General features: G+C 38.8%; 1 protein-coding gene across 1 annotated transcript; it reads right to left on the minus strand.

Annotated features, from left to right (window-relative positions):
• Positions 1-417: 417 nt before the first annotated feature.
• Positions 418-10,375, minus strand: GZMK (granzyme K). Its single transcript, XM_038535100.1, has 5 exons — positions 10,166-10,375; positions 9,685-9,832; positions 3,470-3,620; positions 2,439-2,708; positions 418-806 (listed from the first exon to the last, which is right to left on the minus strand). The coding sequence occupies exons 1-5, from the start codon at positions 10,227-10,229 to the stop codon at positions 633-635; spliced, it is 807 nt and encodes a 268-aa protein (XP_038391028.1). The 5' UTR covers positions 10,230-10,375; the 3' UTR covers positions 418-632.
• Positions 10,376-18,041: the final 7,666 nt, after the last annotated feature.

Below are 18,041 nucleotides of genomic sequence, written 5' to 3' on the forward strand. Positions count from 1 at the left end.
GTCTTCTGATAAATACCTGGCAGTGGAATTTCTGGATCATATAACATTTTCTGTTTTTAATTTTTTGGGGAAAATATTTTTAATTTCATATTTGGTTTTATGGCAGGTATTTTTGTACTTTGCCTCAAATCCTGTGTGGAACAAAGTGTGACAGAAATAAATAATAAGTACTATCCTAAATATTTGTATAAGCCTTGATGATTTTTTTCTTCACTTGAATTGGGGTGTTTGAATTTACTGTTTCTTAATTTAAAAACGCAGTTTAGGGTAAATCACAGCAGAAATCACAACATAAACCTGGTTGCAGGTGGTGCCTGGCTGAAGGTTTGTTTAATCACCTTTTGCCCTCTGGGGGAGTGTGAGTGGAGTGGGGAGCATATCATTTGCTGTATCTCGTTTCCATAAAAGACAAGGACATGTAGTCTAACTTTTATTCAGAATGAAATCAGCAGAGTAAAAACACAGCAGTTACAGATATGAAAAAGAACTTGATTCCTTGACAAAATCAGTCCTAAAGGAGTAGGAGTGGACCGTAGCTGTGCTCCACTTTACATACAGCTACATAGGAAGACAAAGGTGATCTCTAGAACATCTTATGAAAACAAAACAAGCAACTGGTGGATCCAAGAAAATCATTTGTGGTCATAGTCTGCATGAGGTGGCTCAAGTTTGCTTTTAATCCAAGCCTGGTATTTCTGGGTTATTAGGGTGTAGATTCCAGGCTTTTTGGCATCACCACATTCACGACCTGCAGAGACTAAGGCATAAAAGGCACCTTTGCAAACCAAAGGGCCACCCGAGTCACCCTAGAAAAGAAGAAAATAGATATTTGGTGAGAAGCTGTTGAACTTTTTCTGCCATCAATGACTCATTACTCAAAAGATTGTTATGTGGGTCCTTGGTTTCCCTGTGTCCTGAAAAGTGTCCGATACAGCCCCTTACTCAGTGTGGGTTGTCTCTGTCTCTGGCCAGGGCAATGATTCTGTTCATCTGTCTGTCTGTCTCTACGTCCCTGTCTAGGACCATATTTCCATCCATCTGTCTGTGTGTTTGTCTATCTCTCTGTCCATGTCCCTGTCTCTGTAGGATTACATATGTATACAAAGATCGGTAATCAATGATATAGAACTTTATTCATTAAGGAATGAGTAGATATAAAGTTTAAAGTAATTCACTGAAATGAAAGAAATGTTTAAATTGTGAACTTCATTTTGGTGCTCACAGAGCTGACACCAAGTTGCTACTGAGATGGGCAGAAAAGAGAAATGTATCGTAGTAAATACATTGGTGGCAGGGACTCTATCTTATTTTTTATCCTGTTTTTGCATTCACCTATAATTGAACATAATGTTCTGCATATACACAGCACCTCGTAAATCCATCCTCAGTGAACTGATTCTTGAGGACTCAGAACTAAACATGTAACTAAAATTCTGTCAAGGAAAATCACAGGGTGATAGGAGGGGGCTTTCAAATCTGAAGAGCAGCCTTTGCCTCTGCTGTCACTCACATTGTGAACTGCAGCACTTTATGCTCTGGTTGCCATGGAAATAGAGGCTTAGGGGTATGACAATCTTGGGGCACAGCAAATACACGTGATCTTTAAAATCACCATGCTCTCCGCTCGACAATGCTTCATACAGTATGCTGTGAACAGTGCATTGTAATTCCTCAAAAATTAGTAATCAATCCATCTGTGTGATTTGTCACCTGTAATCACGAACACCTGTTTTTTTACTGCCTCAGGAAACAAAAGATTCTGAAAAGTATGACTCCTGTTCCTTTTAGTCAATGTGTCAACGTTATTTAAGAAACAGACACTAGGGGATCCCTGGGTGGCTACACGGTTTAGCGCTTGCCTTCAGCCCAGAGTGTGATCCTGGAGTCCCAGGATCGAGTCCTACGTGGGGAGCCTGCTTCTCCCTCTGCCTGTGTCTCTGCCTCTTTCTCTCTCTCTGTGTGTTTCTCATGAATAAATAAATAAAATCTTAAAAAAAAAAAGAAACACACACTATATATTTGAGCTTCTTGCATTTGAGCCTTCTAACACCTCTCTATTGATTACCTTGAATGGTGGGTTTGGGGGGGGGGGGCAGAGAGGGAGTTATCTTTCAGTCACCACTAGTGACCTCAGCCAAAGTTAGGCTTTCTAAGGACTGTGACATCCCCCAGAAGAAGCCTGTAAACATTATCAGATATAGTCTGTCATCTTGATTAACAGACATTGAATGAGTACTTATGTGTTGGGGACGTTCTTATGAGTTGTTCACGCTGGTAGATGAGAAAGAACAGAGAACTCAGTGCAGGACTGGAGAGGAACTCTCTGGAGTTGTGATTTTGTGTTCTCTGTCCCTCTCCTCTGTGCTAGGGAGCAAATGGAGCCTTGACTGCATATAGCACAGCGCTCTGAGATGCCTATTTGACTGACAGACTCTTACCTGGCAGGAATCCTTCTGGCCTCTGGTGTCTCCTGCACATACCATGTCTGCAGTTATAATAGGGTTGTGGTTGTAATAACTTGGGCTGTTGCAAAGTTTTCGATTTATGATAGTAACAGTGACTTCGCGAAGGGTATCAGAGATCCTTAAATATTGTGGGTCAGTGGCTCCCCAGCCAGTAACCTGGCATTTTGTTCCAGCTCTGATATCATTTTTGGAGCTTGGGTGGAGCAGCTGGACATATTTGTCAAGCGTTGCAGCCGTGTGAAGCTGACAGATTGAAAAGAGAATAAATGATCATTCATTCCCAGTAGTATTCTGCTATTAGTCTGAGCAATATATGTGTGGTCCCTCTGGTCTAGGAAGGCATCCCTCTTCTTGAATCTACTTTGGTGGTAGCCTGCAGCTGTATTTGTGGTTGTTGCTTTTCTGAAATGCTCTCCAACCCCTGTAGAGCTCAATGATGCTTGGGGAGGGAGCTTAGACAGAGCAGGAATTTTGCCCAGTCTTAAGCAAACTGGCCTTTGCTCTGCATTGGATGGTTTTCTGTGGAATAACATCCATAGGTCATGACTTTGAGGGCTGGGCTGTTTCCTGCAGGATAAGACCCTTGAGTATGGTCTAGACTAAGTTTGAACTAAACTAAGTATGGTCTAGACTAAGTTATAACTCACTTACGTGTCCCTGAATTCACTTGTCTCTGTTGCATACAGGACTTGTATTTTTTATTTGTTAATGATAAAAGCACTTGGGAAAAAGGCTTTCAAAGGGGGATCCTTGGATTTGTTGGGATGTTCCCTCCCACATATATGAGCATCAGGGCTGCTTTTCCTTGTTTAAACACAGATCTGATGCATTGATGATAAATTCTTGTTTCTTTCAAAGCAGTATGTGGAGTAAAATGGGCCCTTCCAGGATATATCACAATTACCTCAAACATGTGGCTGGTGCTAACAAAATGTTTTTATGTAACAACTGAACTATGGTGTATAAGAATGCTGGAGAAATGGAAGGAAGGCAACACTACATACCTTAATCAGCATAATGTCATTTGACTTATGATGTGATATAAATCTTGAGAATGGTATAAATTTTTCAACCTCAAATGTTTGTTTGGAGGCTTCATTCTTTGAGAGAGAGTGTGCTCCTAAAATCACTTTGAACAACTGGACTTTTTCATGCCTAAAAAAAGAAAGAATAGAAGTAACAGATCAAATCCCAAATAGCCTAGTGAGGAAGAGAAATGGTGGAAGACATACAGGAACAAGGACCATCTCCAAGGTAACCTATTTGGATTAGGTGGAGTGACAGAGGTCTTAGTGGACCCAAGCATGAATGAATGATATCAAAGGCCAAAAGACTTTCTCTCAGACCCACCCCACTTCCCTAGTATCGCAAAAGAATATCAGGACTTATATCCTACTTATATCCTACTGTGAAGAAAAGAAGTAAAATTCTAATTGACTGATATCAAGTTTACAACAAAATTATATTAATATATGTAAAATGAAATTATGCTTCTCAAGTTGTGGGTTGAGATTTCTACCCACCATTGTTAATTTTTAATTAAGGTAAAATATACAGAACATAAAATTTATAACTTAAACCATTTTTAAATGCACAGTTCCATGGCATTAAATATATTTACATTGTTGGTCATTTATAACTACCATCAATCTCCAGAACTTTTTCATCTTCTCAACATTGTTTTAGTAACTAAAAGGTAAAGACTCAACTGGGCATTTGCTAATCTGGTATATCCAGACCTCAACCCAGGCCAACATGGGGAATAAGATCCATTATGTGGCTGTCAGATAAGCTATGTTCTGTCCTGTTAATTAGAAAGATAATTCAGACAAGGATAGAAAGCTTTCCTCAAGGTGAAAAATCACTCCTGATTTGAAATATAGATACCGTAGGGTTAGTAGCCATTGATAACTCCATTGTGGAGATTTAGAGGATATAAAAAGATGAGTAAGATAAAGAAACAACAGTTGTTTTTTTGTTTTGTTTTGTTTTGTTTTGTTTTGTCTTACCCCAGTAATATACAGCTCCAGTACCAATGTTTTGATAGTGCCACAATTGATTTGATTCACTGCATGTTGAACAAAATTATATTTACCTCTAGTTATGAAAATAGAAATATGTTTTTTTGAGATCTTGACAACACCTTGGGGCATTCAGCATACTATAAAAAAAATCCCATTTTGATGTGTGCCATTAGGAATCAGCTACAAATCCGTTAGAAAGCAGGGAAGATTCTAAAAAGACTTACACTCATTTACATTTAACTACTTCATTGTCACTTGGAAAAGGGATCAAGATAGATTACATTAAAAACATCCATACCCACATAAGTCAGACGGAGAAAGACAAAAACCATAGGATTTTGCTTATATGTGGAATCTAAAAAAAATACAAAGCAAATGAACAAACAGAAACAGATTCACAGACACATAGAACAAACTGGTGGTCACAGAGGGGAAGGGTGGGCGGATAGGCAAAATAGGTGAAGGGAATTAAGAGGTACAGACTTTCAGTTATAAAATAACTCAAGGCGTTGAAAAGTACAGCAGAGGGAATATAGTAAATAGTATTGCAATAACTTTAATGACAGTATGTGAGTATACTCATAGTGAGTATTTCATGATGTGCGTAATTGTCAAATCACTATGTTATACATCTGAAACTCATAATATTGTATGTCAACCATACTTCAATTAAAAATAAAAACAGAAGCACCTGGGTGGCTCAATGGTTGAGCATCTGCCTTTGGCTCAGAGGGGCAATCCCGGGGTCCCATGGTGGAGTCCCACATCTGGCTCCCCTTGAGGAGCCTGCTTTTCCCCCTGCCTATGTCACTGTGTCTCTCATATGTAAATAAATAAAATCTTAAAAAAAAATTTTTTTTAAATTAAAATAAATAAACACACACATTCATTCATACACTCAGATTAAAGATTAATAGGAATTAAAAGCCACAGAAACATACAGAAAAAAGAAGAAAGTGTTGTATCAGGTTTGAAAAATAAGCTCAGGACTACGATGGCATAGGTTTGCATATGGTAGGGCTCTGACTGCCGGGAATGACCACTCTTCAGTTTCTACCAAAAGAGTTTATTTTGGTCTATTTTGGGAATTTCAGCTCTATTTGTTGAAAAGTTTGCCTATTGCAAAATCAGGATGGGGATGAAATTTCTCAAAGGATGTGGATCAGATTTCCTAGGATTGATTTAAACTCAAATTCAACATACTCATGAAACCCAAACTTTGGGGGGAGGGGACAGTGGAGAATGATAACAAATCCCCAGGACTGCTGCTTTAACAGAAAAGATGGATACATGCATAAATAATGAACACAAGGATGGCTGTGGGGTATAAATGCAGGTGTAGAAGATGAATTTTGATTAGAGGATGGATGCTGAGAAAATTTTTGGTTTTCCTCATCTTTTGTCAACTTCCTTGATTAGTTAATGCCTTTGAAATATTTTGGTTATTTTTCTCTCCACTGGGACATGTTAATACTCAAAATAATGCAAACAGACCATGAATGGTTTCAGACTTTCCATTTCCTGATACACTTCAGCTGTAATCTATACTACAAAGTTCATTTTTTCTCCCCACAGGATACCTGGAATTACCTGAGTTCTAGGATGCCACCTCCTTAGCTAAACACAGGTCTGAATTCACACAGAGAAGTAATAAAGCAGTGTTTTCATTTGTTTATTGTAGGGTTTCTCCACGGGTGGTCTTTGCTTCAGAATTATCTGGAGATGCATGTTTAAAATGCAGCTTTCTGAGTTCCACCCTGGACTTACCTAGAACAAAACTACATGTAGAGCAGGAACCAAGGTGTTGCTTAAATAATCTTTTTCTGTCTACTGAAACATCATTTCTTTTTTTTTTTTTTTTAAGATTTTATTTATTTGAGAGAGAGAGAGAGAGCACAAATGAGGAGGGTGGAACAGAGGGAGAAGGAGAAGGAGACTCCACACTGATCAGGAAACCCAATACCGGGCTTGATCCCAAGACCCAGAGATCATGACCTGAACAGAAGGCAGACAATCAGCCCACTGAGCCATCCAGGCTCCCCAAAACATCATTTCTACTGGGCCTAAAAAGAACCCTTCCACAGTGTTGTTCAAGCTGATATACTGTATAGCCCTAATTGATGGAAGAGTTCTTTGGCCAAAGATGACACACATGATAAGTAGGGAAACCGAGCTTTTGTGATTCCAAGTCCAGTGTTCTTTTCCATGAAACTTCTGGAAGCCCCATGCCAAGCCCCATCAGGCTTCTTATTTCCTCTGCCAGTTTACCTTGACACTGAGCTGTGTTTCTGCTTTGGCCCACTCCTCCAGGGCTGACAAAGACAGAGTCCTTACTCCCTGGAGGTCTCTTTAGTCTAAGAGAGGAAGGAATTACCTGGCTGTCAGAGAGGGATTGTTACAGTCCCATCCTCAACATGCCTTGGTCATCAGACTTATGCCTCAGTGACTACTATGGAAGGTACAGATAATAACATGATGACATGATATAAAAGTTATTATGTTACTGTGCTGTGCCATGTTTTGTGCTAACAGTTTACATATTGTCCCTCAGTATTAGGATTATCCGCACTTTGCAGATGAGAAGACAGGCTCAGGTAACTTCACAAACTTGAGAAAACCCCATCGATATTAAGGGGAGGCTCCAGGATGCAAATGCAAGTGGGATTGCAGCTCATCTGGTTTGAGCCCAGGCCTTCACCATTCCACTCTGGATGCCCTGAGAGGTCTGAGATGGGGTGAGGCCACGTGGAAGGGGCTGTGCCAGTTCATCTAATTTATAGCCCAGGCAGGTGAGAGAAGTGGGGCTCAGTGTGTGTGGGGGATTCAAGAAGACAGTGGAAAACAACTGGTGAGAGTTTTGCTTCTGATAAATTGAAATGTTGAAAAGATTAGACAAGAAGCTTTTTAATGGGTTTCCTTTTACAGTTGGCAAGGCAACTAATAGAAGGGCCAAGAGATGCAGTAAGGACTGTGTGGATGGGTAGAGAGAAGGGGGCACCTCAGATTTGGCTTCCTTCACCATGAGAGCTGAGCCTGGAGTTAGTAAGCTATTCCCCTAGGATACTTGGGAGTACATTTGTGGGAAGCCACCATTAAACTATTTCATAAATATTTTGGATTTCATAAAGCTTAATATTTTTCCAAGCACCAAACCGCCTACATTTTTACACCCAAGTGTCCTGGAGAGGAAATTTGATCCACATATTCTGGAGTTCTTTAAACTCCGGCCATTTAAAATGGTATTTAGCAAGAGTTGGTTTTTCTTTTCTTTTCTTTTTTTTTTTTTTTTAATTCCAAGATCTCTTTTCCCCAATTTGTCAGTTTGAGGACCCACTCCTATCAAGTCAAGTTCACTTGACAAAATTTTAAATTCAAATTAATAATATTATATACTTTTGGATAGCACTTTATTGGCTTGTGAAGGACTTCACACACTGTTTATGGCTTAGAAAAAAAAGAAAGTCCTCCAATTTATTTCCTTCTTTCTATCCAGCCTTTGTTGAACATTTATAATAAGTCAAGGTCTGTGTCTGGGGAAGTTAGAATCCATCTGAATGTGTGCTGTAAGGATATTTGAAGATGTACGTATTTTGAATTGAATGAACATTTTTTGATAGTCACCCTCTGCCTGGCTGGTCCCCAGGAGACAAGTGCTCTAAAAGGGACAGAAATGATAGGGACACAAGAGTGATTTCTATGACAGCTAAAACTCCATTTGAATGAAGTAGCCATATTAAACTGGAGATTAGTAGCTTGCTATTTAGAAATAAAGCAGAAATTCTCACTTTCTGCAGGCTTCAAAATTTCTAAATTTGTGACTAGTCTTATTAAAATGGGGGCAATCGACATGGAGAAACAAATCAATTCAGTTGTTCCATGGCCTGGCAAGCAAACCATTATGGCTTTTCCTTTTGCAAAGGTTGCAGTATCCTAAGAAGAATTTGGGACTTTTTTAGCTGGGGTAAGAGAATCGCAGACTGAAATGTACTTTGAGAAAGTTTCTGTTCTAAGCATCTCAGGGAAATAGATCTTTCTTTCCTTGTAGAAATCATCTATAACTTTTTTTTTTTTTTCCCTGCTGGGAAGCTTGTTGCCCTCTTACAGCTGTGATTCCCAAACTGTGGGCCTCAGGCCTCTGGGGTGGGAGGTGGGGCATAGGAGTTAACATAAGAGCTCTAAAAATCTATTAACAAAACAGGCTTCTCCTACATATAGCAATAACAGCTGCAACTTATTTGTGCTTACTGTATGCTAAGCATATTAAAATATTCAAATAGGTACTATTTAATTCTCCAAACCCCATGAAGCAGGAACTACTATTATCATTCTCCTTTTGTAAAATGGGAAAGTAGAGGTGCGAATCCAGGCTGCCTTATGAGGTCAGGAACACCGCTGCTCCAATTCCTACCATCGCTGCCTTCCCTGGCCCTCCACAGAGGACTTGGATCTGTCCAATGGCCTGCCTGGGAGAAGTGCCCAGATCTCCTTGAAAATGAAAACTCAGGGCAGAAAACTCGGATGTGCAAGAGAGAAAGTAAACCCCATCTGTTGATCAGTAATTAGAGAAGCTGACAGTAGATCAAAATCTTGCCATTCACCACAGCATGGATGGACTTAGAGGACATTATGCTTGAAGAAAAAAGCCAGAGAAAAACAAATACCATATGATTTCACTTATATGTGGAACCTAAAAACAAAACAAAACAAAACAAAAAAAAACAGTAACAACAAAAAAGAGAGAAACAGACTCACAAATACGGAGAACAAAGTGGTGGTTGCCAGCGGGCAGGAGTGGGGGGATGAACAAAATGGGCAAACAATTAAGAGCTACAAACTTCCAGTTAAAAATAAGTAAGTCACGGAGATGAAAAATATAGCACAGAGAATTGAGTCAATAATATTGTAATACACTTAATCATGGTGAGCCTATCATAATGAACGTAATTATTGAATCACTATGTTTTATACCTGAAATTAATTTTAATATGATATGACAACTATATTTCAATGAAAGAAATACACACATATATATGATGGAACTGTTATTCATACCCCTTGACATTACATCGCTGTTCATCAAACATTACTGTGCTCATTAAACTTAGAATGTTAGAAACATAATTCTCTTCTGGGAGAGGTGAGCTTCGCTTCTAGCTGGTGGAGGTAAAACACACAAGCCCAGAGTAGGTACTCACCGAGGGCGGCAGTGGGCTGCTGATAGCACCCATTGTGGGTGAATCAGCACTCCTCCACAGAGATGTTGGCCACGGTACTGAATGGAGGCCATGAATGGCCTGGAATGTGCCGGCACTTCTCTCCCTCCAATAATCTCCATGCTGAAACCTGCAGAAGAAGACCCAAAGATTTAATATGAAAGATCCAAGAAGATTATTTCATGTAATTCTTTTAACAGTCATTATATCATTTCAAAGATTTAAAAAACACTACAATCACCTAATAGCTATTATAATTTTACTGATAAGCAATTGTATAATACACTTAATAATATATAACATATAATTGTATATAACTTAATGATTTAATGATAAATATAACTCATAATAAAGTTTAGAGGGATAGACATGGTTGTGAAAAATCATTTTAATCTATCAGTAACAACACAATCACTAGAAATTCATTTAATGCACAGATGTGGTAGGTATAGGAGATACTTACACTGTGCAGTCATGTAAGCTCCAGCAATTAGGAAAAATAGAGAAAAAGAAGAAAACTTCATCATTTTAATAGCTGTAAGAAGCTTAGATGAAATATTCTGACTGGTGAAGGGAGAAGGTTCTAAAGACTGAGCTTTGACTTTGAAAGTTTAATCTTTCTCACCACAAGTGTTCCAGACAGTAGTGTTGGAACGTGAATGTTGGTTTTTCACACCTATGTTTAAAAGTGCCTATCAATTTGAGGAGACCAGATCTATGGTTTTAGCACTTTTTATATGCATATGCAATAAAGAACTCATTACAGGAGGTAACAATCTTCAATATTTGTATGAGTACTCATGTTATAAATGGTGAAAAAATAAAAAATATCCAAGTGATAAGAACTTAATAAAGTTGCAGACAGAATCCAAAGATGTTCATTGCTCTATGGCAATACATATTATTTTTTCCTGGTGGAAAAAGGTGCCTATCATATTTGGTTTCTCTCTATTTTCAATTTGGACATAGATTTATTATGTGGAGAGACATGGAACCTTGCATAAATTGTGATTACATTGCAATAGGGCTTAGGTAAAGTCCGAACATCATCCAGAAAAACCCATATATTTTGTAGCAAACTTATTCCTACTCATACTATTTACTCTAAATTTGACTAAATTTTTATTAATTTTAGTTACATTTTTGAGAGGTTTCATAATATATTAGAGAGGAACAAGAGTAACATATTTTTAATTCCAAGTCTCTCCTTTATACTCATTTTTAATTGAAAATAATCATGTGATTATCCAGGGCATTGATAATATCTTTTAAAAATCAGAGACCAAAAAAAATAAATAAATAAAAATAAAAATCAGAGACCACATTCCATAATTCTCCCCAAGAACAGATGATCTTTTGCCAGGCTTTCTATGGAACTTTCTCCTTCACTACCAAAGCTATTAGACTTAAGACTCTACAAGATTCTATTTGTGCTTCATACTGATCATCAGCACAAATTTTATAAAATGAGTACAAATAGATAAATCTGGCACTGAAACCCCAATCCAGAAATACTGACCAAGATTTACCTTGAATTAATAGAACTTATTTTCTTTTTTCTAAAATGTATGCATCCTATCCTCTTTATATATATATATATATATATATATATATATATATATATAAGAATTGAAGTCCAGAGCTGTTATACTTGGCAGATTCCAAGAAAGTCCTACCAAATTGTTGCTTTTTTAGCATAAGACAATAGGAATAATAATAAACAATATTATAAAGGTATATGCTATATAATTTAATTATATAAGTGCAGTGTCTTAAATTATTTTCAAAATTCTCTTTACATGATTATTTATATATTTTCATGTCTTATGTTTGCGAGGCAGGCAAGTCAACTATTATATTACAACTGAAGAAACAGGCTCAGGGAGGCTAAGTAGTTTATCTAAGGTAACACAGCATATGGAACTAGAACCAAATTATTTGCTTGACCTGAAATAATTTGTATGTTAATAAATACACTGTCAGAGCACAGAATTTGAAAAATATCCTGTTTTCACCTTACAAGGATACAGCAATAGGAAAGCTCTTCTGCATGTTAAATAAGTGGAATTAACAACAAAACAAATGTAGAATAGTGACTTCCTGTTGCAGAGTCCTGTGGGTGAGACAAGGAGGAGCTGGGTTAAGAAAAGCCTGTGCTGCTGAAGCGAGCACAAGAAAAGCCACAAATGTAAACCAATTTGTTAGTGCCAGCCAAATGTCCTTACGAATTTTCAAGTCATCCTTGTCACTGCTAATGTACCTTAAGGAAATCCCACATAAGCCACTTTTCCAAGCTGTAAAGTGGACCTGATGATTCCAATTATCTGCTATATCCCAGTGATGTTGGGCACATAAGGAAATTAACGTGTGACCTGCGGAAGTGGTTTGAACTCTGAGGAGGAAATGAACTGTGTAAGAGGCAAAGTTTCATTTCTGGAGGAGTTGGGAAGCATGGTTAAAAACATCTCTCAGCTGCTTATTTCTGTGTAGAGAGGACTAATATGCACCTAGCTTTTTCCAAATTGCTAAGCATTTTCAACTGAATTTCCAGGGAGGTGGCCGTCAGTCTTGTTTTGTGGATGGAGACTTGCTGGAGATTACAGAGCTAGCAGGTGGCGGAGTCAGTTCTTAAACACTTATGTGCTGGCCCTGGGCTCGGGCTCCATCGTTGCTTTCAACCTGACCACATCCCTCCACTGCCTTGAGAAGTCCCTGGGGTTTAGATGTGCTGAAAGATAAGCTGGCTCTGCAGAGGGGGAAAGGGATTTAGCCATATACACTGCAATTAGACATGGGTGAGATTTAGTTCAATTGGGAGGACAGTCTCATAACTCTTTCTTGTAGCTGACCTGGAAAATTCTGAGAATCAATTTGGTTTATAGTAATGAGTTATTTGCTTTTGGCTTCAGACCGATGGACCAGTTAATAGTATCATTTGTTATTATATTCAGGATCCTGGATTTGAGAACAGTGAGCTGTGTAACATGATGAGCTCGGCGATCCAATTTATTTCTGGGTGTTGGTTTTGTTCTGTTGAGTCTGCTGTGGAGAGAGCTGTGTTTGCTTTGGATGGGGCTTTGCAGCAGCTGTGCTGGGCTGAGCGAGTGTGAGGTGGTGCTCAGAGCCAGGTTGGCTTCTCGAACCAGGGACCTTGCGTCTGCCTTTGCTGCATGATGTTCAGCAGTCCTCATTTGCTGCTCTGAGAGATGCTGTTTTTGAGCACAGAGTTTTTGTTTTCCTTCATCCCTCCTCTCTCTTTTGGTCCTCCAATGTTTTAGGAGACCCTCATAGAACAGCTGTCTGCCCAAAGACCACGTGTGGTTCTCTCCATTAGGCTGCTTTCTTTACCAGACTAGACACCTGCTTCATCACGTTCATTAGCCACGCCCTCTAAAGCCATGTTGCTCAGAACAGGGTCCCAACTGTCTCCGTCCGTGACCTGTTCATCACCCACCAGGGGCAAACTGAGGACAGAAACCAAGTCAGTTTAGAAGAAATTATAGCCATTTACCAGGGCTCCACACTAATTTATTTTAGTTAATGAAATTCTACTTATTATCTGTTCAGTCTAACCATAAAACAGGGCATATATTCTTTATGCCTTTTATAAAACTTAATTTTTCTATTCACTTATGTTGCATCGTATAAAGTATCAGTCCACAGTGGACTGACTGAAACCAAACAAAATAACAACAAAAACCCAAAACACCTGGTCTTCTCCGCAGGTAGTTTGACCACTGCTCTGTAGGCACAGCTGCAAAGCAGATCTGTTTCAAGCCCTTCCCTTCTCTTCCTTTTTAGCCTCCTTTGAAAAAATTTCCCAACACTGAGATTTCCAAGACTCCCCTGGCTGCCCAATCCTCAAAAGTCCTAGAATTTGGCAGAGTTCCCCTGGGTCCTTCCTTTATGGCCCACCACCCAAAAGCCTTGATTTCTGTCCAATAATGGCTTAACTCATTTGGTAAATGAATCTGCTAGCAATTATAATAAAGTATGGCAGTTTTGAAAATTGGCTGGAATGGTTACTGGGATGCCATATGATGACATTGTGTCCAAAGGTCCTAAGAAAATATACATCCACTTTCACATTCCACCCATGCCTCTCTTGAGATTTCTTAAAATGGATGAGCTTGAGAACAATCATTAAGGAAAGCAAAGTTCCCCTTGACTGGGACCTGGGCTGGGGCTTTGGCCTGAACCTCAAGGGTAGAAGGTTTCTCAGTGGTCTTGGTAGTCAATGGTTTCTCTTTGGCAGAGACATTGGGTGAACTGGGTTGCAGCTGATGCAGTTCTGCTTTTTCCTGAGCTATTTAAATGCTCCTGAAAATCGCTCCAAGGCCTCCTCTTGGTGGAATGGTAGTGGGGATGAGAGTGGGTTGGAAGGAAATTTGTTGTATCTTCCTCCTTCTTAACTTTCTTCGTCAGAACATATTTTGCATATGAATCACCTTCCTTTCTTAAATATGAATGTTTCCTACCCACCACTGCTGAGTTAAGTAACACAATAGTCCTTTCACCTCCTCCTTCCTTAACTCCAAGTCAGTTAAGGGATAGTAGCAGCGGACAAGAAGAGCAATGGCTAAATACAGGATGTAGGCAGAAGGATCAACCATGGGAAAACACTTCTAGTGTTGGCTCCAGGCAACTGCCAAGCTGGGTGCCTGGTCAGACACTGTCTTTCTCTCAGCTGTTTTTCCAGGTACAAGCTGACATCTCTTTCTTTTCTTCTACAGGGTGGCTTTTGAGTTCATTTTCACTGAGCTGAAATGTTATGGGAGAGATGAGGGAAGTCCCACTTGGGGTGGTCCCTGAGATGTCCTGAACCTGAGGCAGATCCAGAAAATTTTGCACTCATGCTGTCTGCAGTCTTTGTCCTCAAAGATTTACACATGTGAAAATCCTTTCACCAGGAATGACTGCCAAAGGAAGGTTTGCAGCCCTGACCTCTCTTCCCAGCTCCAGGCCAATGGGGACATTGGCCTTGCACAGAGGAATTGAGGACTTTTGAGCCTGGTGGGGTTTTAGTGAGAAAACTGGGGTCAGCATGTAGGTAAAGTCAAGGAAAGAGCCAAAAGAAAGGTGGAAGAGCAGGAAAAGAAGGGAAGGAAATAAATATCGTAGAGAAAGAAGGAAACAATCAATCAAGGATGAGAGAACACATTCACTTATATTTAAACATCTCAGATATGTACCAAGCCAGATATATCAGCTTTCTACAATAGAAACAGATCTTTAAAAAGGAATCGTCTTATTATATTGAAAGCAAGTCAGCTGTTTGAACTAATCAGAAGGGTTTCATAAAGTCACAGTAGGCAAAGTAGTAGGTATTTCAAAGAGGATGATGAGATTTTTTGATGAGGCTATGGCCTAGCTGGAACTCAAAAACTCAGTTGTTTCATTTAGATGAGATCAAGTAGAAATTATCATGTAGTTCTAAGTATGATAGAAATACTCTTACCAAAGACTGATGCTTGACCAAACAATACACACACACACATGCGCACACACTCTAGCACATCTCCATCTGTACCCTCACTATCCCTGAAACCCTATCTACTCTTTATCATAAATTTCAAGTGGATCAAAGATTGTCTATGAAAAAATGAAATAATTATAAATCTAAGTGAAATGGTAATTTTTTAAAAAGATTGATTTATTTCAGAGAGAGTGAGTGCACAAGCATGCATGAGCAGGGAGAGGGACAGAGAGAGACAATCTCAAGCAGACTTCCTGCTGAGCTCAGAGTGGTCTCTTGATTTCATAAACTCTGAGATCATGACCTGAGCCTAAATCAAGATTTGGACTCTTAACCGACAGAGCCACCCAGGTGCCCCTGAAATAGCAAATTTAAAATACTATTTGACAGGGGAAGGCAGAAGGGAAACCATCAGTGTTAGAGCACGTAAGATTTTATGACTTAATGTAAGGCAAACAATACGGTAGGTAATGTCCAAAGACTTATGACAAAATGTCATTTGTATTGGAAAACATTCCCCTCTGAAAGGTAGTATCTTTAATATGTGAAGTGGTCTTACAGAATTGATCAAAAAAGATAAGAATAGTAAGTGGGTTCAAATGGTGAGCAAATAAATATAAATACAAATAATATCTTAGTTGAGCTTCCTCACATAAATAATATTTTAAATCTTAGTGATTATAAAATAAAAAATAAAGCACAGTGCACATTTTTTGGAAAGCTTAGGAAGTATAGGTTTGATACACAAAGAGCCTAACAACAATAGTACACTGATAAAAAGATCACTAGACTAAGAAAAGAGAATTGAATAAAGGCATCATCTACTACATTTTCATGGTTGGTGGGTCAGTTGATGGATTTTTAGCAACAATGTTATTGTGATATTTCTCTCAGATCTTGACCGTATAAATTGTCTTTCCGGTTCCTTAATTCACTTTCTTCTTCCGAAAGTCAAAATACACACTTCTATTCTCGCCAGAATTTCAAGTCACCGGCCTTCTTGTAATGTAGTCATGTCCATTAGTTCTTCTGCAACTGCCTGACCTCTTTTTAGTCTGAACAAGACAGTCAAAGTAACAAGGTCCACCTATTAACTCCAGGTTTGTCTACCCTGTTAATCTTCTACTATGGAATTGTCCAACTACACTGCACCCTTAAAATTTGCTTTCTCAGATTCTGGCTTAAAGAGTACTGCTGCAGAAATCACAGATCTGAGTTGGCTACCCCAGGGTAGGGTGTTCACTGTGCTCTAGAAATTCTTTTACTCATCTCTTGTTCATTCTCTAGATCATGGGCCAAAATACCCTTTCCAGACTTTCTTCATCTTCTCCAGGACCCTTTTCCCCACTTTACTAGATACTGTCCTGTCACATTCTACTTCAGAAGTTGAAAGAGAATCTGTCTCTTTATCTAACTGCTTATCTTTTCTTCCTGCTTATCTTTTCTTCCCTCTATACTTCTGTAGAGGGACACCTTTATTCTTCTCATCTCCTGAGGACTTCATGTTTTAATTATTTCTTTAAATTGCAACTTGAATTTCTACATGCTCTCTAGTTCATTCCTTCAATATTCATTCATCATCCATCTATCTAACTAACCCTACATTAATTTTGTATGCAAGCAACCAGACCTATCTATTCATGAAAGGTATTCACTTGAATATATTTGCTCCTCAGTTTATCATTCCTTTTCTTTCTTTCATAATCAATTTTTCACTGTCTCTTGTCATTTTGACAGATTGTTTTCATTTCTCACTTTGCTAGTGAAACACAATTTCAGTGACTCTTGTGGGCTTCTCTCAGTCCTCATTCTTTTTTATTTCTTTGAATCCTTTTGCTCTGCTTACCAACTTTTCCTGGAAGCATCTTCTGTCCCTAACTCCTGATACCTTGTCCTTATGTTCTTCACCCCTTTGATCACTATTTGTCTCTTTACTGCCCTCCCTCTTCCTGTTCTCCAAATTCCCTCTAGAAGTCTCTCTATTCTCTACAGCCCAGCCTTTTTCAAAGTGGGTGCTACATTGCACTAGCCACATGTGTGATGATAGCAGTTGTCCTGAAGCAAAAAGCATTCTGTTGTCCAAGAAGTTTCAGAAACAAATAGGCAATTCAACAAAATTAAGTGTAGTTCTGGTCTTTAGGACTTCTTTGAGCTTTTAAACGCTTATATGCATTGTCAATATCTAGGGGGCTATATGGAGTTAGACTATGCTCAGTTTCTCAAATTTATTTTACCACAGAACATTTATTTTTACAGAACGTCTCAATATACCTGAATTCCGTACAACTCATGATGGAAAACTGCGTATATCTTCAGCTTTCCATTGTGACCTTTCTTCATAATCTTGCTCCACCAACTTTTTCTTCTACTACTCTCCTGTAGCCTCTCCTGCTAGCTTTCATATGTTATGCTTCCTAAATGTTCCAGGTGGAAGTTCCTTTTCCCCTCTTTCAAGTGCAAGAGGAAGCTGTAGAAGTAATGTTAATATCTTGCTCAATATTATTATGATATACTTATATTTAGCCTATTCATCTAAGATTGTTACCTTCTTGAGAACTATGTCTGTGTACTTTGTACCAGCAAGGAATCATTTCAGCTGCAAGTAGCAAAAAACCCAACCCAGAGGGACTTAAACAAGGAAATACACTTTCTCTTGTACAAAGAAGCTCAGGGGCAGGATAGCACCAGGGTTGATTAATTCAGGGGATCAGTGTTATTGTCAAGACTCAGGTGTTCATCCTCAGTCCTTGTGTTCACTAACCTCATGACTCCAGGTGTCACATTTGGGTACAAGTTTAGAGGAAACATAAAAGTCCACAGCAACTCCTTCAGGTGCATTTTAGGATGCCACACCTTTCTCAGA

The sequence above is a fragment of the Canis lupus genome, chromosome 4, assembly GCF_011100685.1.
Source record: "Canis lupus familiaris isolate Mischka breed German Shepherd chromosome 4, alternate assembly UU_Cfam_GSD_1.0, whole genome shotgun sequence".
Lineage (NCBI taxonomy): Eukaryota > Metazoa > Chordata > Mammalia > Carnivora > Canidae > Canis > Canis lupus.